Source organism: Rattus norvegicus, chromosome X (genome assembly GCF_036323735.1).
Source record: "Rattus norvegicus strain BN/NHsdMcwi chromosome X, GRCr8, whole genome shotgun sequence".
NCBI lineage: Eukaryota > Metazoa > Chordata > Mammalia > Rodentia > Muridae > Rattus > Rattus norvegicus.
In genome coordinates this window covers 46397424-46422570 of record NC_086039.1, presented here as the reverse complement: position 1 = coordinate 46422570, position 25147 = coordinate 46397424, and the positions used below count along the sequence as shown (strand labels likewise).

Below are 25147 nucleotides of genomic sequence, written 5' to 3'. Positions count from 1 at the left end.
GAAACACAAAAATCACTGAAAGCATTACAAGAAAACACAATCAAACAGGTGAAGGGATTGAAAATGGAAATAAAAACAATAAAGAAAGCACAAAGGGAGACAACCCTGGATATAGAAAACAAAAGAAAGAGACAAGGAGCAGTAGATACAAGCATCACCAACAGAATGCAAGAGATAGAAGAGAGAAACAGAGGAGCAGAAGATTTCATAGAAATCATCGGCACAACTGTCAAAGATAATGCAAACTAGAAAAAGCTACTGGTTCACAATATACAGGAAATGCAGGACACAATGAGAAGATCAAACCTAAGGATAATAGGTATAGAAGAGAGTGAAAACTCCCAGCTCAAAGGACCAGTAAATATCTTCAACAAAATGATAGAAGAAAACTCCCCTAACCTAAAGAAAGAGATGCCCAGAAACATACAAAAAGCCTACAGAACTCCAAATAGATTGGACCAGAAAAGAAAATCCTCCCATCACATAATAGTCAAAACACCAAATGCACAAAACAAAGAAGAATATTAAAAGCAGTAAGGGAAAAAGGTCAAGTAACATATAAAGGCAGACCTGTCAGAATCACACCAGACTTCTCACCAGAGACTATGAAAGCCAGAAGATCCTGGACAGATGTCATACAGACCCTAAGAGAACACAAATGCCAGCCCAGGTTACTGTATCCTGCAAAGCTCTCAATTCACATAGATGGAAAAACCAAGATATCCCATGACAGATCCAAATTTACATAATATCTTTCTACAAATCCAACCCTACAAAGGATAATAAATGGTAAAGCCCAACGCAAGGAGGGAAGCTACACCCTAGAAAAAACAAGGAAATAATGGTTTTGGAACAAAACAAAGAGAAGACAAGCACACAAACATAATCTCACCTCTAAATACAAAGATAACAGGAAATAACAATCACTATTCCTAAAAATGTTCTCAACATCAATGAACTCAATTCCCCAATAAAAAGACACAGATTAAAAAACTGGATACGTGGGGTTGGGGATTTAGCTCAGTGGTAGAGCGCTTGCCTAGGAAGCGCAAGGCCCTCGGTTCAGTCCCCAGCTCCAAAAAAAAAAGAACCAAAAAAAAAAAAAAAAAAACTGGATACATCATGAGGACCCAGTATTTTGCTGCCTACAGGAAACACAACTCAGAGACAAAGACAGACAGTACCTCAGAGTAAAAGGCTGGAAATCAACTTTACAAGCAAATGGTCAAAAGAAGCAAGCTGAAGTAGCCATTCTGATATTGAATAAAATCGATATTCAACCAAAAGTCATCAAAAAAGATAAGGAAGGCCGCTTCATATTCATCAAAGGAAAAATCCACCAAGATGAACTCTCAATACTAAATATCTATGCTCCAAATACAAGGGCACCTACATACATAAAAGAAACCTTACTAAAGCTCAAAGCACACATTGCACCTCACTCAATAATAATAGGAGATTTCAATACCCCACTCTCATAAATGGACAGATCATGGTAAAAAGAAATTAAACAGAGACATAGACAGACTAACCAAAGCCATGAACCAAATGAACTTAACATATATTTATAGAACAGTCTATCCTAAAACAAAAGGATATACATTCGTCTCACTACCTCATGGTACTTTTTCTAAAATTGACCATATAATCGGGCACAAAACAGGCCTCAACACACAAAGAAAGATAGAAATAATCCCATGCATCCTATCAGACCACCACGGGCTAAAGCTGGTCTTCAATAACAATAAGGAAAGAAGGCCCACATATACATGGAAGTTGAACAATGCTCTATTCAATGATAACCTGCACAAGGAAGAAATAAAGAAATTAAAGACTTCTTAGAATTTAATGAAAATGAAGGTACAACATACCCAAACTTATGCGACACAATGAAAGCTGTGCTAAGAGGAAAACTCATAGCTCTGAGTGTCTGCAGAAAGAAACAGGAGAGACCATATATCAGCAGCTTGACAGCACACCTAAAAGCTATAGAAGAAAAAGAAGCAAATACACCCAGGAAGAGTAGAAGGCAGGAAATAATCAAACTCAGAGCTGAAATCAACCAAGTAGAAACAGAAAGGACTATACAAATAATCAAAAGAACCAGAAGCTGGTTCTTTGAGAAAATCAACAAGATAGATAAACCCTTAGCCAGACTAACCAGAGGACACAGAGGGTGTGTCCAAATTAACAAAGTCAGAAATGAAAAGGGAGACATAACAACAGAATCAGAGGAAATTCAAAAAATCATAAGATCCTACTACAAAAGCCTATATTCAATAAAACTTGAAAATCTGGAGGAAATGGACAATTACCTAGATAGATACCAGGTACCAAAGTTAAATCAGGAACAGATAAACCATTTAATACCCCATAACTCCTAAAGAAATAGAAGCAGCCATTAAAATTCTCCCAACCAAAAAGAGCCCAGGTCCAGATGGGTTTAGTGCAGAATTCTATCAGACCTTCATAGAAGACCTCATACCCATATTATCCAAACTATTCTGCAAAATTGAAACAGATGGATCGCTACTGAATTATTTCTATTAAGCTACAATTACTCTTATACCTAAACCACACAAAGACCCAACAAAGAAAGAGAACTTTAGACCAATTTCCCTTATGAATATCAACACAAGAATACTCGATAAAATACTTACAAACCGAATCCAAGAGCACATCAAAACAATCATTCATCATGATCAAGTAGGCTTCATCCCAGGGATGAAGGGATGGTTTAACATACTTAAAAACATCAGCATAATCCACTATATAAACAAACTGAAAGATAAAAACTGCATGATCATTTCATTAGATGCAGAGAAAGCATTCATGGTATTCAAAACCCCTTCTTGATAAAAGTCCTGGAAAGAACAGGAATTCAAGGCCGATACCTAAACATAGTAAAAGCCGTATACAGCAAACCAGTAACTAACATTATACTAAATGGAAAGAAAGTTGAAGCAATCCCACTAAAATCACTCTCTCCCTACTTATTCAATTTAGTTCTAGACATCCTAGCCAGAGCAATCAGACAACAAAAGGAGATCAAAGGGATACAGATTGGAAAGGAAGAACTCAAAATATCACTATTTGCAGATGATAGGATAGTATATTTAAGTGATCCCAAAAGTTCCACTAGAGAACTACTAAAGCTGATAAACAACTTCAGCAAAGTGGCTGTGTATAAAATTAACTGAAATAAATCAGTCTTCCTCTACACAAAAAAGAAACAAGTCTAGAAAGAAATTAGGGAAACAACACCTTTCACAATAGGCCCAAATAATATAAAATACCTCGGTGTGACTTTAACCAAGCAAGTGAAAGATCTATATGATAAGAACTTCAAGCCTCTGAAGAAAGAAATGGAAGCAGACCTCAGAAGATGGAAAGATCTCCCATGCTCATGGATTGGCAGGATTAATATAGTAAAAATGGCCATTTTACCAAAAGCGATCTATAGATTCAATGCAATCCCCATCAAAATACCAATCCAATTCTTCATAGAGTTAGACAGAAAAATTTGCAAATTTATCTGGAATAACAAGAAACCCAGGATAGCTAAAACTATCCTCAACAATAAAAGGACTTCTGGGGGAATCACTATCCCTGAACTCAAGCAGTATTACAGAGCAATAGTGATAAAAACTGTATGGTACTGGTACACAGACAGGCAGATAGACCATTGGAACAGAATCAAAGACCCAGAAATGAACCGACAAACCTATGGTCACTTGATCTTTGCCAAAAGAGCCAAAACAATCCAGTGGAAAAAAGATGGCATTTTTAGCAAATGGTGCTGTTTCAACTGGAGGTCAGCATGTAGAAGAATGCAGATCGATCCTTTTTTATCACTCTGTATAAATTTTAAGTCCAAGTGGATCAAGGACTTCCACATAAAACCAGATACACTCAAACTAATAGAAGAAAAAGTGGGGAAGAATCTCGAACACATGGGCACTGGAGAAAATTTCCTGAACAAAACACCAGTGGCTTATGCTCTAAGATCAAGAATCGAAAAATGGGATCTCATAAAACTACAAAGCTTCTATAAGGCAAAGGGCACTGTTTTTAGGACAAAACGGCAACCAACAGATTGGGAAAAGATCTTTACCAATCCTACAACTGATAGTGGGCTTATATCCAAAATATAAAAAGAACTCACGAAGTTAGACTGCAGGGAGACAAAAAAAACCCTATTAAAAAATGGAGTTCAGAGCTAAACAAACAATTCACAGCTGAGGAATGCCGAATGGCTGAGAAGCACCTAAAGAAATGTTCAACATCTTTAGTCATAAGGGAAATGCAAATCAAAACAACCCTGAGATTTCACCTCACACCAGTGAGAATGGCTAAGATCAAAAACTCAGGTGACAGCAGATGCTGATGAGGATGTGGAGAAAGAGGAACACTCCTCCATTGTTGGTGGGATTGCAGACTGGTACAACCATTCTGGAAATCAGTCTGGAGGTTCCTCAGAAAATTGGACATTGAACTACCTGAGGCCCAGCTATACCTCTCTTGGGCATATACCCAAAAGATGCCCCAACATATAACAAAGACATGTGCTCCCCTATGTTCATAGCTGCCTTATTTAGAGTAGCCAGAAGCTGAATAGAACCCAGATGTCCTTCAACAGAGGAATGGATACAGAAAATGTGGATACAGAAAATCTATACAACGGAATACTACTCAACTATCAAAAACATGACTATATGAAATTGATAGGAAAATGATGGAACTGGAAAATATAAACCTGAGTGAGGTAACCCAATCCCAGAAAAACACCCATGGTATGCACTCACTGATAAGTGGATATTAGCCCAAGTGCTCGAATTACCCTAGAATGCACAGAACACATGAAACTCAAGAAGGATGACCAAAATTTGGACATTTCAGTCCTTCTTTAAAAGAGGAGCAAGAATACCCTTGGGAGGGAATAGGGAGGCAAAGTTTAGAACAGAGGCTGAAGGAACACCCATTCAGAGCCTGCCCCACATGTCGCCCATACATATATAGCCACCAAACTGATAAGATGGACGAAGCAAAGAAGTGCAGGCTGACAGGAACTGGATGTAGATCCCTCCTGAGAGACACAGCCAGAATATGGCAAATACATAGGCGATTGTCAGCAGCAAACCATTGAACCAAGAACGGGAACCCCATTGAAGGAATCAGAGAAAGGACTGCAAGGGCTGAAGGAACTTGAGACCCCCATGTGAACAACCATGCCAGCCAACCAGAGCTTCCAGGGACTAAGCCACAACCCAAAGACTATATACATGGACTGACCCTGGGCTCCAACTGCATAGGTAGCAATAAACAGCCTAGTAAGTGCACCAGTGGAAAGGGAAGCCCTTGGTCCTGCCAAGGCTGGACCCCCAGTGAGTGGGATTCTTGTGGGGAGTGTGGTAATGGGGGGAGGATTGGGAGGGGAACACACATGTATAATGGGAGGGGGAGGGATTAGGGGGATGTTAGCATAGAAACTGGGAAAGGGTATATTTGAAATGTAAATAAGAAATACCCAATTTAATAAAGGTGGAAAGATAGAAAAATAATCATGACATTTCAATTTTCATGCCCCTGATTATTGCCTATTTTGTGTCACATTATGATTCATAAAAGTAGCCAAATTATGGTTAAGAAATAGCAATGAAAATAACTGTATGGTTGGAGTCAGCATAATATGAGAAATCGTATTAAAGGGTCATAGCCTTAGGAAGGTTCACAACCATTGTACTAAAAGAAATCAGAGAGATTTTATAAAACAAGAGAATGTATTCTCTCAGTGAAAAATGAAGAGAACCATTTTATAAAATTTGAAAGATAATTTTCCTTAGCTGAAAAGCAGAAAGTTATATGCAATAAATGTGAGTGGAAGTGTCATATATCATATAGACATTAATATTGAGGCATATAATAATTAGAAGCCTATGCTTATCCTTTCCTTGAGTCTTCAGGTTTCTCTTATTTATTTATTTATTTATTTATTTATTTATTTATTTATTTATTTATTGTTTACACTCCAGATTTTATTCCCATCCTGATCCACCCTCTGTATATTCTATACCCCATACCTCCTCCCTGCCCCCCTGTCAACACGAGGACATCCCTACCCCACCCATCCCACCGGATCTCTAAACTTCCTGGGGCCTCCAGTCTCCTGAGGGTTAGGTGCATCTCCTATTTTCTCTATACTTACTGAATCATGTTCTACACTGAATTCTTTACTAGGTGGTACAAAACACAGACATTGAACCAAAACATTAATAATACTTGGTACTCCTAATCATGTTATACCCTTGAAGGGGAACAAATGTGTTGTCAGAATGCCCAAATCATGAGTATGATTGATTTCTCTATCCAAACTTTACTTAGATTCCATAGTAAACCTGTCTAATAAGTTGAAGTGTTACATTAGAAAAGGAGTTCATCAAGCAAAGCAAGTATTAGGTGAAAAATTGTGTAGACCCAAAAGGGTCAGTTTGTAGACTGACAAGATTTGGGCATTTTGTTGTTTGTTTTTGAGATGGGGGCTCATGATATAGCTTTGGCTGGCCTGGAACTCACAGAAATCTGCCTGCTTCTGCCTTTAGAATGCTGGGATCAAAGATGCACTCCATCCACCCTGCTGATTAGATTTAGTTTGACTGAAGAGAAAGATGCATGGTGAGTGAAGTGGCCACAGAGATTACTTTGTAATCTTAGCTTTCATTTCTGACCTTTCCTTTCCATTCATTTTGCAGTCATCATTCTAAAGCAATCTTAGTATCTCTTAACCTGTCTATCTGAAGGGACCTTTTCAAAACCTTTCCATTTATATTTTCCCCTTCTATTACCCTACTCTCTTCTGTTGTTATATCTTAGTTTCTAGTATTGTATTAATAAACCCCAAAAGACCATTAAATATTTCAATTGTGGTAGTTTAAAATGAGGCACCTCCATGACACAGCAATTTGCTAAGTATCCTGCTTTAATTTCCCAGCTATTTTCTACTTGAACCCTATCTATGAGCTGCTTTAATTCCCCTGTTTTCTTAATTCAAATTTTTGTTCACTTCTGTTTTCCCAGTACATATGTTACCACCATTTCTACATGTCCCCATCCTGCTACTCCTTACAAAACCAACTCAGATAATTTTCATGGGTCTTTCTCTTTCCACCTCCAAAGCATACACACCCCATAGAAAAATTTGCCTGTTTTCTGAGCACCAACAGAACCCATTGTGTTAAGTCTTTCTGTGGAATTCTTTGTTTCTTTAATCTTTGTCCTCGAGAGCAGAGGTCAGTCTGGTCCTTATCTTGAGTTGCTACATTCTCATTGTATATAGTATTGTTTAGTAATTATACCCCAAGACAAACAATGTTGTTCACTTTAAAATGTCAATGTTTAATACTGTCTCCATCAATAAAATCAGAACCAAGATGATAAAACTAATGAGATAAGTGTAGTAGAACTGTAGTAGAGAGCTTTCCATCTTCGGGCTAGGCTCTAGTCTGTCTGCTCTGGTGTTTCTCACCAATTTCACAACTATAATTTTGCATGAGTGAAGATTATTTGCTATTTAAAAGCTTAAGATACCAATTTTGACTAACTTGTGGATTAACTTCAACACATTTATGAACTAGTATTTATTGTATATTTTGGTTTCACTCAATAATTTAAATAATCATTTGAAAAACTCTTATTTCATTTTGTTTTATTTGTTTTTTGAAGAGAGTATAAGCTTATTTTGAAATATTGAAAAATTATATTTTCTCAATAAATTACTATCTTTTTGAGTATTCAGGTATTGGTTTTAGATATGAAATATTTTTAAATAATTTTATTTTTCTTGGATATTTATGTATCTACATTTTAAATGTCATCCCTTTTCCCCCTTTCATACCCCTCCCACCTGCTTCTATAAGGATGCTCCCATTCCCAGCCACCCATTCCAACCTCAATGCCTTGATATTACCATACATTATAGAAACAAGCCTTCACAGGACCAAGGACTTTTCCTCACATTGATGCTGGACAATGCCATGCTCTGCCACATATGTGGATGGAGTCATAGGTCCTTCCATGTGTACTCATTGTTTGGTGGTTTAGTCCCTGGGAGGTTTTGGTGGGGTTTGATTGGTTGATATTGTTGTTCTTCCTATGGTGTTGCAAACCTCTTCAGCTCCTTCAGTCTTTTCTAACTCTTCCACTGGGGTCCCCTTGTACAGGCCAATGGTTAGCTGCAGCCATCCTCACCTGTATCAGTAGGACTCTGGCATAGCCTCTCAGGATACACCCCTATCAGGCTCCTGTCAGCAAGCACTTCTTGACATCAGCAATAATGACTAGGTTTGGTGACTGCATATGGGATGGATCACCAAGTGGGGCAGTCTCTGGATGACCTTTTCTTCAGTCCCTGCCACACTCTTTGTCCCTGTATCTCCTCTTGTGAGTATTTTGTTCTCCCTTCTAAGAAGTAATAAAGAATCCATAATTTGATCTTCCTTCTTCTTGTGTTTCATATGATCTGTGAATTTTTTCTTAGGTATTCCAAGCTTTTGGGCTAATATCCACTTATCAGTGAGTGCATACAATTTTGTGTTCTTTTGCGCCTATGTTACTCAGGATGATATTTTCTAGTTCCATCCATTTGCTTAAGAATTTCATGTAGTCAAAAAAATAAAATAAAATAAAAAGAATTTCATGTAGTCATTGATTTTAATGGTTGAGTACTACTCCATTGTGTAAATGTACGACATTTCTATATCTATTCCTCTGCTGAGGGACATCTGGGTTCTTTGCAGCTTCTGGCTATTATAAATAAGGCTGCTATGAATATAGTGGAGCATGTGTCTTTGTTGTATGTTGGAGCATTTCTTGGGTATAGGCCCAGGAGAGGTATAGCTGGGTCCTCAGGTAGTGGTATGTCAAATTTTCTGAGGAACCTCCAGACTGATTTCCAGAGTTGTTGTACCAGTTTGCAATCCCAACAAAAATGGAGGAGTGTTGCTTTTGCTCCACATCCTTGCCAGCATCTGTTATTACCTGAGTTTTTGATCTTAGCCATTCTGACTGATGTGAGGTGGAATCTTAGTGCTACTTTGATTTGCATTTCCCTGATGACTAAGGATATTGAACATTTCTTTAAGTACTTCTCAGACATTCAATATTCTTCAGCTGAGAATTCTTTGCTTAGCTCTGTACACCATTTTTAATTGGGTTATTTGGCTCTCTGGAGTATAACTTCTTGTGTTATTTGTATATATGGTACATTAGCCCTCTATTGGATGTAGGATTGTTAAAGATCTTTACCCAATCTGTTGGTTGCCATTTTGCCATAATGACAGTGTCATATTTGTATATATGGTACATTAGCCCTCTATTGGATGTAGGATTGTTAAAGATCTTTACCCAATCTGTTGGTTGCCATTTTGCCGTAATGACAGTGTCATTTGTCTTACAGAAGCTTTGCAGTTTTATGAGCATAACCAATTGTATTTTTTTCATCTTTATTAACATGAGTATTTCTTATTTACATTTCAATTGTTATTCCCCTTCCCTATTTCCTGGCCAACATCCCCCGAACCCTTCCCCCGCCCCTTCTATATGGGTGTCCCCATCCCCATCCTCCCCCCATTACCACCCTCCCCCCAACAATCACGTTCACTGGGGGTTCAGTCTTGCCAGGACCAAGGGCATCCCCTTCCACTGGTGCTCTTACTAGGCTATTCATTGCTACGTATGCAGTTGGAGTCCAGGGTCAGTCCATGTATAGTCTTTGGGTAGTGGCTTAGTCCCTGGAAGCACTGGTTGGTTGGCATTGTTGTTCATAAGGGGTCTCGAGCTCCTTCAAGCTCTTCCAGTTCTTTCTCTGATTCCTTCAACTAGGGTCGCGTTCTCAGTTCAGTGGTTTAATGATGGCATTCGCCTATATATTTGCTGTATTCTGGGTGTGTCTCTCAGGAGAGCTCTAGATCTGGTTCCTGTCAGCCTGCACTTCTTTGCTTCATCCATCTTATCTAGTTTGGTGGCTGTATATGTATGGGCCACATGTGGGGCAGGCTCTGAATGGGTGTTCCTTCTGCCTCTGTTCTAAACTTTGCCTCCCTATTCCCAGCCAAGGGTATTCTTGTTCCCCTTTTAAAGAAGGAGTAAAGCATTCACATTTTGGTCATCATTCTTAAGTTTCATGTGTTCTGTGCATCTAGGGTAATTCAAGCATTTGGCTAATAGCCACTTATCAATGAGTTCATACCATGTGTGTTTTCCTCTGATTGGGTTACCTCACTCAGGATTATATTTTCCAGTTCCCTCCATTTGCCTATGAATTTCATAAAGTCATGGTTTTTGATAGCTGAGTAATATTCCATTGTGTAGATGTACCACATTTTCTGTATCCATTCCTCTGTTGAAGGGCATCTGGCTTCTTTCCAGTTTCTGGCAATTATAAATAAGGCTGCTATGAACATAGTTAATCATGTGTCTTTGTTATATGTTGGGGCATCTTTTGGGTATATGCCCAAGAGAGGTATAGCTGGGTCCTCAGGTAGTGCAATGTCCAATTTTCTGAGGAACCTCCAGACTGATTTCCAGAATGGTTGTACCCAGTCTGCAATCCCACCAACAATGGAGAAGTGTTCCTCTTTCTCCACATCCTTGCCATTATTTGCTGTCACCTGAGTTTTTGATCTTAAGCCATTCTCACTGGTATGAGGTGAAATCTCAGGGATGTTTTGATTTGCATTTCCCTTATGACTAAAGATGTTGAACATTTCTTTAGGTTTTTCTCAGCCATTCGGCATTCCTCAGCTGTGAATTCTTTGTTTAGCTCTGAACCCCATTTTTAATAGGGTTATTTGTCTCCCTGCAGTCTAAGTTCATGAATTCTTTGTATATTTTGGATATAAGCCCCCTATCAGTTGTAGGATTGGTAAAGATCTTTTCCCAATCTATTGGTTGCTGTTTTGTCCTATCAACAATGTTCTTTGCCTTACAGAAGCTTTGCAGTGTTATGAGATCCCATTTTTCGATTCTTGATCTTAGAGCATAAGCCATTGGTGTTTTGTTCAGGAAATTTTCCCCAGTGCCCATGTGTTTGACGCTCTTCCCCAATTTTCATCTAATAGATTGAGTGTATCTGGTTTTGTATGGATGCCCTGGATCCATGTGGACTTAAATTTTGTACAGGGAGATAAGAATTGGTTGATTTGCATTCTTCTACATTCTGACCTCTGGTTGAACCACAACCATTTGCTGAATATGCTACCCTTTATACATTGGATAGTTTTAGCTCCTTTGTCAAAGATCAAGTGACCATAGGTATGTGGGTTCATTTCTCAGTGTTCAACTCTAATCCACTCATAGGCCTGCCTGTTTCGGTACTAATATTATAGAGTTTTTATCACTATTGCTCTGTAATACTGCTTGAGGTCAAGGATTGTGATTCCCATAGAAGTTCTTTAATTGTTGAGTATACTTTTCTCTATCCTGGGTTTTTATGTTATTCCAAATGAATTTGCAAATTGCTCTTTCTAACTGTATGAAGAATTGAATTGGAGTTTTGATAGGGATTGCATCGAATCTGTAGATCGCTTTCGACAAAATGGCCATTTTTACTATATTAATCCTGCCAATCCATGCGCGTGGGAAGTCTTTCCTCAGAGACTTGAAGTTCTTGTCATACAGATCATTCACTTGCTTGGTTAGAGTCACACTGACGTATTTTATGTTATTTGAGAGTATTATGAATGGTGTCAATTGTGTCTTTCCCTAATTTCTTTCTTAGCCTGTTTATCCTTTGAGTAGAGGAAGGCTACTGATTTGTTTGAGTTAATTTTATACACAGCCACTTTGCTGAAGTTGTTTATGTGGCTCAGTATTTTGCTGGTGAATTTTTGGTGTCACTTAAGTATACTATCATATCATATGCAAATACTGATATTTTGACTTCTTCCTTTCCAATCTGTATTCCTTTGACCTCCTTTTGTTGCCTGATTGCTCTGGCTAGGACTTCAAGTACTATATTGTATCAGTATGGAGAGAGTGGGAAGCCTTATCTACTCTCTGATTTTAATGGGATTGCTTCAAGTTTCTCTCCATTCAGTTTAATGTTGGCAACTGGTTTGCTGTATATTACTTTTACTATGTTTAGGTATGGGCCTTGAATTCCTGATCTCTCCAAGATTTTTATCATGAAGGAATGCTGAATGTTGTCAAATGCTTTCTAAGCATCTAATGAGATGATCATGTGCTTTTTTTCTTTGAGTTTGTTTACAGAGTGAATTAAGTTGACACATTTCTCTATATTGAACCATCCCTGCATCCCTGGTATGAAGCTCACTTCATCCTGATGATCATTTTGATGTGTTTTTGGATTCCATTTTTGAGAATTGTATTGAGTATTTTTGCATCAATACTTATAAGGGAAATTGGTTTGAAGTTCTCTTTATTTGTTGGATCTTTTTGTGGTTTAGGTATAAGCAGTATTGGGTAGTGCTCCTTCTGTTTCTGTTTTGTGGAGTAATTTGTATGAGGTCTTCTATGAAGTTCTGATAGAATTCTGCACTAAACCCATCTGGTACTGGGCTTTTTTTTGGTTGGGAAAATTTTAATAACTGCTTCTATGTCTTTAGAAGTTATGGGATTATTTAGATGGTTTATGTGACCCTGATTTAACTTTGGTAACTGTTATCTGACTAGAAAATTGTCCATTTAATCCAGATTTTCCAGTTTTGTTGAATATAGGCTTTTGTAGTGGGTTCTGATGATTTTTTGAATTTCCTCAGATTCTGCTGTAATGTCTCCGTTTTCATTTCTGATTTTTTTTATTATTATTTCGATACTCTCTCTGTGCCCTCTGGTTAATCTGGCTAACAGATTATCTATCTCGTTGATTTTCTCTGGTTTTGTTGGTTCTTTGTATAGTCCTTTTTGTTTCAACTTGGTTGATTTCAGCCCTGAGTTTGATTATATCCTGTCTTCTACTCCTCTTGGGTGTATTTGCTTCTTTTTGTTCTAGAGCTTTCAGGTGAGCTGTCCAGCTGCTGATATATGCTCTCTCCTGTTTCTTTTTGAAGACATTCAGAGCTATGAGTTTTCCTCTTAGCACAGCTTTCATTGTGCCCCATAAGTTTCGGTATGTTGTACCTTCATTTTCATTAAATTCTAAAAAGTCTTTAAATTCTTTATTTCTTCCTTGACCAAGTTGTCATTGAGTAGAGAGTTGTTCAACTTCCATGTATATGTGGGCTTTCTTTCCTTTTCATTGTTATTGAAGACCAACATTAGTCTTTGGTGATCTGATAGGATGCATGGGGTTATTTCTATCTTCTTATGTCTGTTGAAGCCTGTCTTCTGACTGAATATATGGTCAGTTTTGGAGAAGGCCCCATGAGGTGCAAAGAAGAGGGTATATTCTTTTGTTTTAGGATGAAATATTCTATAAATATCTATTAAATCCATTTGGTTCATAACTTCTGTTAGTCTCTTTATGTCTGTGTTTAATTTCTGTTTCCATGATTTGTCCATTGATGAGAGTGGGGTGTTGAAATCTCCTACTATTATTGTGTGAGGTGCAGTGTGTGATTTGAGCTTTAATAAGGTTTCTTTTATGAATGTGGATGCCCTTGCATTTGGAGCACAGATATTTAGGATTGAGAGTTCATCTTGGTGGATTTTTCCTTTGATGAATATGAAGTGTCCTTCCTTATCTTTTTTGATGACTTTTAGTTGAAAATTGATTTTATTTGATATTAAAATGTCTACTCCATAAGAGAAGTCATGAGCCAAATGGACTTAACAGATATTTATAGAACATTCTATCCTAAAGCAAAAGGATATACCTTCTTCTCAGCTCCTCATGGTACTTTCTCCAAAATTGACCATATAATTGGTCAAAAAACGGGCCTCAACAGGTACAGAAAGATAGAAATAATCCCATGTGTGCTATCGGACCACCACGGCCTAAAACTGGTCTTCAATAACAATAAAGGAAGAATGCCCACATATACGTGCTCTACTCAATGATAACCTGGTCAAGGAAGAAATAAAGAAAGAAATTAAAGACTTTTTAGAATTTAATGAAAATGAACGTACAACATACCCAAACTTAGGGGACACAATGAAAGCTGTGCTAAGAGGAAAACTCATAGCGCTGAGTGACGGCAGAAAGAAACAGGAAAGAGCATATGTCAGCAGCTTGACAGCACACCTAAAAGCTCTAGAACAAAAAGAAGCAAATACACCCAGGAGGAGTAGAAGGCAGGAAATAATCAAACTCAGAGCTGAAATCAACCAAGTAGAAACAAAAAGGACCATAGAAAGAATCAACAGAACCAAAAGTTGATTCTTTGAGAAAATCAACGAGATAGACAAACCCTTAGCCAGACTAACGAGAGGACACAGAGAGTGCGTCCAATTTAACAAAATCAGAAATGAAAAGGGAGACATAACTACAGATTCAGAGGAAATTCAAAAAATCATCAGATCTTACTATAAAAGCCTATATTCAACAAAACTTGAAAATCTACAGGAAATGGACAATTTCCTAGACAGATACCAGGTACCGAAGTTAAATCAGGAACAGATAAACCAGTTAAACAACCCCATAACTCCTAAGGAAATAGAAGCAGTCATTAAAGGTCTCCCAACCAAAAAGAGCCCAGGTCCAGACAGGTTTAGTGCACAATTCTATCAGACCTTCATAGAAGACCTCATATCAATATTATCCAAACTATTCCACAAAATTGAAACAGATGGAGCACTACCGAATTCCTTCTATGAAGCCACAATTACTCTTATACCTAAACTACACAAAGATCCAACAAAGAAAGAGAACTTCAGACCAATTTCCCTTATGAATATCGACGCAAAAATACTCAATAAAATTCTGGCAAACCGAATCCAAGAGCACATCAAAACAATCATCCACCATGATCAAGTAGGCTTCATCCCAGGCATGCAGGGATGGTTTAATATACGGAAAAACATCAACGTGATCCATTATATAAACAAACTGAAAGAACAAAACCACATGATCATTTCATTAGATGCTGAGAAAACATTTGACAAAATTCAACACCCCTTCATGATAAAAGTCCTGGAAAGAATAGGAATTCAAGGCCCATACCTAAACATAGTAAAAGCCATATACAGCAAACCAGTTGCTAACATTAAACTAAATGGAGAGAAACTTGAAGCAATCCCACTAAAATCAGGGACTAGACAAGGCTGCCCACTCTCTCCCTACTTATTCAGTATAGTTCTTGAAGTTCTAGCCAGAGTAATCAGACAACAAAAGGAGATCAAGGGAATACAGATTGGAAAAAAAAAGTCAAAGTATCACTATTTGCAGATGATATAATAGTATATTTAAGTGATCCCAAAAGTTCCACCAGAGAACTACTAAAGATGATAAACAACTTCAGCAAAGTGGCTGGGTATAAAATTAACTCAAATAAATCAGTAGCCTTCCTCTACACAAAAGAGAAACAAGCCGAGAAAGAAATTAGGAAAACGACACCCTTAATAATAGACCCAAATAATATAAAGTACCTCGGTGTGACTTTAACCAAGCAAGTAAAAGATCTGTACAATAAGAACTTCAAGACACTGAAGAAAGAAATTGAAGAAGACCTCAGAAGATGGAAAGATCTCCCATGCTCATGGATTGGCAGGATTAATATAGTAAAAATGGCCATTTTACCAAAAGTGACCTACAGATTCAATGCAATCCCCATCAAAATACCAATCCAATTCTTCAAAGAGTTAGACAGAACAATTTGAAAATTCATCTGGAATAACAAAAAACCCAGGATAGCTAAAACTATCCTCAACAGTAAAAGGACTTCAGGGGGAATCACTATCCCTGAACTCAAGCAGTATTACAGAGCAATAGTGATAAAAACTGCATGGTATTGGTACAGAGACAGACAGATAGACCAATGGAATAGAATTGAAGACCCAGAAATGAACCCACACACCTATGGTCACTTGATTTTTGACAAAGGAGCCAAAACTATCCAATGGAAAAAAGATAGCATTTTCAGCAAATGGTGCTGGTTCAACTGGAGGTCAACATGTAGAAGAATGCAGATCGATCCATGCTTATCACCCTGTACAAAGCTTAGGTCCAAGTGGATCAAGGACCTCCACATCAAACCAGACACACTCAAACTAATAGAAGAAAAACTAGGGAAGCATCTGGAACACATGGGCACTGGAAATAATTTCCTGAACAAAACACCAATGGCTTATGCTCTAAGATCAAGAATCGACAAATGGGATCTCATAAAACTGCAAAGCTTCTGTAAGGCAAAGGACACTGTGGTTAGGACAAAACGGCAACCAACAGATTGGGAAAAGATCTTTACCAATCCTACAACAGATAGAGGCCTTATATCCAAAATATACAAAGAACTCAAGAAGTTAGACCGCAGGGAAACAAATAACCCTATTAAAAAATGGGGTTCAGAGCTAAACAAAGAATTCACAGCTGAGGAATGCCGAATGGCTGAGAAACACCTAAAGAAATGTTCAACATCTTTAGTCATAAGGGAAATGCAAATCAAAACAACCCTGAGATTTCACCTCACACCAGTGAGAATGGCTAAGATCAAAAACTCAGGTGACAGCAGATGCTGGCGAGGATGTGGAGAAAGAGGAACACTCCTCCATTGTTGGTGGGATTGCAGACTGGTAAAACCATTCTGGAAATCAGTCTGGAGGTTCCTCAGAAAATTGGACATTGAACTGCCTGAGGATCCAGCTATACCTCTCTTAGGCATATACCCAAAAGATGCCTCAACATATAAAAGAGACACGTGCTCCACTATGTTCATCGCAGCCTTATTTATAATAGCCAGAAACTGGAAAGAACCCAGATCCCCTTCAACAGAGGAATGGATACAGAAAATGTGGTACATCTACACAATGGAATATTACTCAGCTATCAAAAACAACGAGTTTATGAAATTCTTAGGCAAATGGTTGGAACTGGAAAATATCATCCTGAGTGAGCTAACCCAATTACAGAAAGACATACATGGTATGCACTCATTGATAAGTGGCTATTAGCCCAAATGCTTGAATTACCCTAGATCCCTAGAACAAACGAAACTCAAGACGGATGATCAAAATGTGAATGCTTCACTCCTTCTTTAAATGAGGAAAAAGAATACCCTTGGCAGGGAAGGGAGAGGCAAAGATTAAAACAGAGACTGAAGGAACATCCATTCAGAGCCTGCCCCACATGTGGCCCATACATATACAGCCACCCAATTAGACAAGATGGATGAAGCAAAGAAGTGCAGACCGACAGGAGCCGGATGTAGATCGCTCCTGAGAGACACAGCCAGAATACAGCAAATACAGAGGCGAATACCAGCAGCAAACCACTGAACTGAGAATAGGTCCCCTGTTGAAGGAATCAGAGAAAGAACTGGAAGAGCTTGAAGGGGCTCGAGACCCCAAAAGTACAACAATGCCAAGCAACCAGAGCTTCCAGGGACTAAGCCACTACCTAAAGACTATACATGGACTGACCCTGGACTCTGACCCCATAGGTAGCAATGAATATCCTAGTAAGAGCACCAGTGGAAGGGGAAGCCCTGGGTCCTGCTAAGACTGAACCCCCAGTGAACTAGTCTATGGGGGGAGGGCGGCAATGGGGGGAGGGTTGGGAGGGGAACACCCATAAGGAAGGGGAGGGGGGAGGGGGATGTTTGCTTTGCCCGGAAACCGGGAAAGGGAATAACACTCGAAATGTATATAAGAAATACTCAAGTTAATAAAAAAAATAGTAATAGAAAAAAAAAGAAATACTCAAGTTAATAAAAAAAAAGAAATACTCAAGTTAAAAAAATTAAAAAAAATAAAATGTCTACTCCACCTTGTTTTTTGTGGCTATTTGCTTGGAAAATTGTTTTTGAGCCTTTTTCTTTGAGGTAATGTATATCTTTGTCACTGAGGGGTGTTTCATGTATGCAGCAAAATGCTGCATCCTCTTTCCGTATCCAGTCTGTTAGCGTATGGCTTTTTTGGCAAAATGAATCCATTGATTTTAAGAGATATTAAGGAATAGTGATTGTTGCTTCCTGTTATTTTTTATATTAGAGGTGGAATTATGTTTGTGTGGCTGTCTTCTTTTGCTGTCTTTGCAAGGACATTACTTTCTTGCTTTTTTCTAGGGTGTAGTTTCCCTCCTTGTATTGGGGTTTTCCATCTATTATTCTTTGTATAGCTGTATTTGTAGAAAGATTTTATGGAAATTTGGTTTTGTCATGGAATATCTTGGTTTCTCCACCTATGTTTATTGAGAGTTTTGCTGGATAATGTAGCCTGGGCTGGCATGTATGTTCTCTTAGGGTCTGTATGACATCTGTTCAGGATTTTCTGGCCTTTATAGTCTCTGGTGACAACTCTGATGTAGTTTTGATAGGCCTACATTTTATGTTACTTGACCATTTTTCCTTATTGCTTTTAATATTCATTCTTTGTTTTGTGCATTTGATGTTTTGATGATTATGTGACAGGAGGGATTTCTTTCCTGGTCCAATGTATTTGGAGATCTGTAGGCTTCTTGTATCTCTATAGGCATCTCTTTCTGGAAGTTAGGGAAATTTTCTTCTATAATTTTGCTGAAGATATTTACTTGCCCTTTACATTGGGAGTCTTCACTCTTTTCTATATCTACTATCTTTAGATTTGATCTTGTCATTGTGTCCTGGATTTCTTGGATGGTTTGCTTTAGAAGCTTTTGGTGTTTTACATTATCTTTGATGGTTGTGTCAATGTTTTCTGTGGCATCTCTTTGCCCCTGATATTCTCTATTCTCTCTCTTGTATTCTATTGGTGATGCTTGTGTCTATGATTCCTGATCTCTTTCCTAGGTTTTCTATCTCCAGGGTTGTCTCCCTTTGTGCTTTATTGTTTCTATTTCCATTTTTAGATCCAGGATCATTTTTTTAATTCCTTCACCTGCTTGGTTGTTTTTTCCTGTTATTCTTTAAGGGATTTTTGTGTTTTCCTCCTTAAGGGTTTCTACTTGTTTACCTGTGTTGCCCTGTATTTCTTTAAGGGAGTTATTTAGGTCCTTCCTAAAGTCCTCCATCATCATCATAAAATGGAATTTTATATCTAATTTTTGCTTTTCTTTGTGTTTGGATATTCAGTATTTGTTTTGGTGGGAGAACTGGGCTTTGATGATGCCAAGTAGTCTTAGTTTCTGTTGCTTAGGTTCCTGTGCTTGCTTCTTGCCATCGGGTTGTCTCTGATGTTAGCTTGTCTTGCTGTCTGTGACAGTGACTTGACCCTCTTTTGAGCATGTGTGTCTGCACTCTTGTAGACCTGTTTTTTTTTTTCAGTTGGATCTGGGAACAGAGAGTTGTTCCTGGGTTTGTGGGTCTGAAGCCTCAAGGTGGGTTGCTTGGCACAAAAGAGTTGGTCTTACCTCTGCTCTCATGTGTATCAGTGCTCCAGGTTACTGACTTTCAGCTCTGGGCTCAGTCAGGAACTGGAAGGTTCTTGCCCCTGTCTGCTCCTAGGTTCTTGTATCCAGAGGGCAATCAGCAGGTTCCTCTTTGGTCAGGAATGTGGGCAGAAGTAATTGTCTCCTCTGAGCTCTCAGGTCTGTCCATACTTCCGAGAGTCCAGCTCTCTCGCCCATGGGATTTGGGTACAGAGAACTGTGGGAGTGGTTCAGCTCCAGGTTCAGGCACAAACCACTGATGCCAGATAAGGAAGTCCTCTCCAACATAAGTAGCTGGAGGCATGGTCCCTCCATGTGTACTCATTGATTGGTGATTCTATCTCTGGGAGCTCTGGGGGTTCTGGTTGGTCAATATTGTTGTTCTTCCTATGGGCTTGCAGTCCCCTTTAGCTTCTTCTGAACTAAGATCTCCTAACTCTTCCATTCTCAGTCTGATCGTTGGCTGCAAGCATCCACATCTGTATTGATGAGGCCCTGGCAGAAGCTCTCAGCGGACAGTTATACTCGTCTCCTGTCAGCAAGTGCTTCTTGTTATCAGCAATAGTGTTTGGTGTTTGGGTTTGATGTTGTCAGATGGGATAGATTCGTAGGGGTGTCAGTGTCTGGATGGCCTTTCCTTCAGTCTTTCTCCATTCCTTGTCCCTGCATTTCCTTTAGACAGGAGCAATTCTGTGTTAATATTTTTGAGGTGGGTGGGTAGCCCCAAGACCCAACTAGGGGAACCATGCCTAACTTCTGGATATGGACTCTATAGGTTCTCTCTCCTCTTTTCTGGGTATTTCAGCTAATGTCATCCCCCTTGGGTCCTGGTAGCCTCTTGCTTTTCTGGCATTTGGGCCTTTTCTCGTGGCTATCACCAGTTTCCATCCCCGACTGCTGCACACCTCCATTCAATTTCCTGCCCCTACATATTTTCCCCCAACTCCTCCCATACCTCATTCTTGCCCCCACTTTCATCTCCATTTTCCTCTTCCTCCTAGGTTCCTCTGTCCCTCTAACTCCTTTATTTTGATCCCCCTTCTAAGAATGACTGAAGCATGCACTTTGGTCTTCCTTCTTGTTGAGCTTCATCTCGGCTGTGAGTTGTATTATGGGTATTCTGAGCTTTTTGCCTAATGTCCACTTATCAGTGAGTACATACCACATGTGTTCTTCTGTGACTGGGTTACTTAGGGTGATGTTTTCTAGTTCCATCCATTGGCCTGTGAATTTCATGAAGTCATTGATTTTAATAGCTGAATAGTACTCTATTATATAAATGTACCACATTTTCTGTATCCATTCCTCTGTTGAAGGGCATCTGGGTTCTTTTCAGCTTCTGGCTCTTATAAGTAAGACTGCTATGAACATAGTGGATCATGTGTCTTTGTTATATGTTGGAGCTTCTTTTGGGTATATGCCCAGGAGTGGTATAGCTGGGTCCAATTTTCTGAGGAACTGCCAGATTGATTTCCAGATACTGGTTGTATCAGTTTGCAATTCCACCAGCAGTAGAGAAGTGTTCCTCTTTCTCCATATCCTCACCAGCATCTGTAGAGCCCACTTTTAAGATTTATTTTGCAAGTAAGTCTTTCTGTTTGTCTGTCTGTCTGTCTGTGCCTGTGTTTCTGCATCTGTGTCTCTATGTGCAGTTGTCCAGAGACCAAGAGGATGTTCAAGCTCCCTGGGGCTAAACTTCCAGGTATTTGTGAGCCATTCATGGGTGCTGGGACTGAACTTGAGTCATCTGCAAAAGCAGCAAGTGTTATTAACTATCTTTCCAACTGCTGTAACGTCCTTTATCCATGTTAGAAATCTGTAAAGTGGAAATTTTTAAATCTTTTTATATTAACAGATTAAATTATGATGCATGGAATTTACATACCGCGCAAGTAAGACATTTTCAGAAAAACAAAGTATATAAAAATAAATGCATCTTTTCCCCATAAAAGGTAAACATAACCATTGTCTATTCAGTGTCTGCTTTTTTGAATTCATTTATTTGTCATTTATTTATGGAAGGGCTGAGGATTAAACCCAGGGCTTTAGATACACTAGGCAAGTATATTACCATTGAACTATATTCCCAAACAAATATTTGTTTATCTTTCAAGATCTGGCCTCACCGTTTAGTCCAAGATGTTATTGCACTTACTGTGACTTATTTATTCTACTGGATTTCACAAGTGTATGTCGAATGTTTCGATATAATTCATGGGAAGCCTTTTTTTTCCTTTTCCTTAAGGACAATGAAGTGAGATTAAATACCTTGAAGTACAGCTATACTATATTTAATGTGTTTATTTAGAACAAAATTATTATTACTGTTTTCTTAGAATGGGATGTAAATAAATTTGTCTTTTTTTATTTCATTGATTTCAGAAAGTTCTTTGGAATATGCTCCTTATTTTGCTAGCTAGAAAGATATGTAATGAGACTTTCACTGTGTTAAGTCTTTAAGTAATGGTTCTCTAGGTTTATATTATTTAGGTCAACTGGATTTCTATTTATTTTTAGGTAGGCAGAGATACTGTCTAGAGACTGGCTTTTGGTTTGGTTGCAGAATGTGTTTGGGTATCCATTTACAGTAATGGATATAAGTAGTGATATCATTGTTGCTATTTTTAAACATCTACTGGTCATCAGGAATGTACTAAAGTCTGAATATAACATGGTTAATTACGTTACTGTTCCTGCCCATGTTGACTAAAGGGAGATATTCCCATTATGAGTATACTATCAAATGCTTTGGTTTAAAGTTCAACATTAATTCACTCCTGAATTACTTAAAGATGTTTAGAAGGTTGCCTGTGATTTCTAAGGATCATCTGACAGTTTTCTTCTTCTTTATCAACTTCCCACATTAGATTCTTATTTTTATGCTTATTATTATATCTCTTTTTAGTTTTCCTCACGGGAGAAAAAGCAAACTCAGTCCTAAAACGCTACCCAAGAGCAAATGGGCTTTTTGAAGAAATAAGACAGGGCAACATCGAGCGTGAGTGCAGAGAAGAAGTCTGCACATATGAAGAAGCCAGAGAGGCTTTTGAAAATCATGAAAAAACCGTAAGTATACTGACAACTTAAAACATGTTCACAGAATTACCATTTGACATATTCTGAAACCTACATTCCCAAAGAACATGAATTGATTCTAAAAAGTAAAGTTAATTTACTGAAGAAGTCTCCATCTGTCTTTGAGCTCCATATTTCCACAGTGCTCTGCTTAGCTAGCAGTTATGGAGGTAAGGCATCCATTTCACACAAGGCCTTGATCTGGAAAGTAGGTTGTGTCTTTATCTTGCAATGCTTAATCAGAGAGAGAGAGAGGGAGAGAGAGAGAGAGAGAGAGAGAGAGAGAGAGAGAGAGAGAGAGAGAGAGAGAGAGAGAGAGAGGGAATAGAGGAAGGTAAGGAGCACAGTTAGTGTTTTGATGTTTTCTCCTGGACTGGGGGTTTAGCTCAGTAGTGGAATGCTTCCCTTGTATAATTGAGACCCCAGGTTCCAACTATAGAACCAGAAAATATTTGTTTTAGTTCTTTATACTTTTGGTCTCTTCCACATTTCACAAGACTGCATTACTTCACTTTACTCTGACTGCAGGCTATTCAAAGGTAAGAGGGTTGTGAAAGCAGAAGCAAGGATGTAAATTTTCTAGGTCTTCTCTCAGTTGTAAATTAAAACATCAGAGGTAGCTGTTCTGTAAAGATCCATGCCTGTGCGCCAAGAAAATAATACTATATGCTAAAAGTACTATATCGTGTGCTATAGGGACAATCATTGTGGCACAAGAACAGTGAGAACATACACATTTTAAAGAAGGAAGGTTTGACCTTTTGTTTACTAAAGAAGGCTCTCAAGATGAGAGAAATGGCCTCAAAGAAGTTCCTAGAGTCTCATGTTCAAAACAAAACCAAAATCTGTTTAAAAATAAACAAGCTGTCATCTTCATAAGCTTTATGGGCTTTAGAAGGAGTAGTTTCTTGTCATATATGTACTGAATTAGGGTATAGTTCTCTTTGTATGACTATCTAGTTTTTCAAACACTTTACCAAACCGCCCCTTTTCACAGTCACTTAGCTATCCTTCATTAGATACATATTTTCTATATGTACTTCATCTATTTCTAGATTTTTTTGGTCTAGTGTATGCTTCTCCTTTCAGAAGATTTGTTTTATGTTCTAATATAAATTAGAAGTAGTTCCATATTGTTATGGTATATTCTACAGTAGTTTGTGAACTTTCTTACCTACCAAAGAGACAATGGGCTGCCTTTGTCATGTGAATTTTAGTATTAAATTGTCTAGCATAAAAAAAGTATTTTATCGGTATTTTTATTGGGATTTTTTTTTCAGTTTGCACTCCTTCCCAAATAATCTGCTCTTGCCATGGTAAGTAGTAACTTCACCCATGTACTTGTTGCCTCCTTACATCAAAACCATTTATTATGGTTTGATACTAAGTGACCCTACAGGCTCATGTGTTGAAAGTTTAGTATCCACCTACTGGGAACTTTAGAAGGTAGGGCCTCAGGAAACAAAGTAGGTCACTGGGAGTGTATCTTTGAAAGTTATCTTCCTCTGCCTTCTCCTGTCTGCCTCTGCTGTCTGACCTCCATGAAGTGAGTAGATGGCCACATTTTCCTGTACATGGTATTCTGCTTTGCCTCAGATTCAGATAAATATATCCTAACAGCCATAATTTGATACCTCTTAATCCATAAGCAAATTTCAATCTCCTTCCTTTAAACTGTTTCTTTCAGGTATTTTCCTCAGCAAGAAAATGTATAATTAATACATTACTACTACCATCTTAAGTCCATTTTTATCCTTACCACATAATTAAAAATTTTACATTTATTTATTCATTAGTTCTTTGAGAATTTTGTACAATGTTGTCATATTCCCTCTCTTCCCAAACTTTTCCAAAATCCACCTCCACTTCTCTGAGCACTCAAGTTTTTTTCCCTCTTTATTTTTGTCTTTTACATTTTAATAAAATAGACGTAAAAAACATTTTCTGAATATGATTCTGAAACCTCATAGAATAAGATAGATCTGATTTGGTGTCTCTACTCTGTCACCTACTAACTGTAGTATTTTCAATTAAATAAACATTTCAACTCTATAGATGTTAATTTTACAGATATTTTAGGTGTGATGTTTTGTGCTTCGTAGTGCTTATAACAGACAAATCCTACAATAAATATATTTCATTCAAGTTTCAGCTGCTGAATTATAGCTATTTTATTTAGGACTCATATTTCTGCCTGATAATGTTCCCTCTTTTTTCTTTCTGTCTGTGTGTGTGTGTGTGTGTGTGTGTGTGTGTGTGTGTGTGTGTGTGTGCATGCGTGTGTCTGTCTGTCTGTCTGTGTCTGTGTCTGTCTTTGTAGAGATAAAAAGATAAATTTGGAGGAGTGAGTTCTCATCTTTATTTACTTTGTTTTTTTCTGTCACTATAGTGCCACCCTCCTCTTCCATCTTCTATATTACAGTAGAAATGCTACAATTACAGATTTATGCCATCACATATAGCTTTTTATGTGGGTTGAATCTATAGTCAAGCTTAGCTTATAGGCTCTGCTAATGCTTTTATGCATTGAGCCATCTCTCCAGCCTCTACTTGGGTTTTCAGGGGTAAAGAATCTCTGCATGCTGGAATTTTTAATCTTGAACTAGTGTGAAGAATATT

General features: G+C 38.1%; 1 protein-coding gene across 10 annotated transcripts in view; it reads left to right on the top strand.

Moving 5' to 3' along the window:
• The window catches only part of Prrg1 (proline rich and Gla domain 1), a 112349-nt gene that overhangs the window by 71107 nt on the left and 16095 nt on the right, over nt 1-25147 (top strand). For 3 of the 10 annotated variants that reach the window (XM_006256963.4, XM_063280139.1, XM_017602104.2), the window contains exons 3-5: nt 6600-6672; nt 21309-21405; nt 22359-22519. In XM_006256963.4, the coding sequence (XP_006257025.1) occupies nt 21384-21405; nt 22359-22519 (183 nt within the window). In that variant the 5' untranslated portion in view covers nt 6600-6672; nt 21309-21383. Of the gene's footprint in view, nt 1-6599; nt 6673-21308; nt 21406-22358; nt 22520-23808; nt 23845-25147 lie in introns of all 10 variants that reach the window. The other 7 variants (XM_063280140.1, XM_063280141.1, NM_001191888.1 and 4 more) reach the window with 3 other exon arrangements.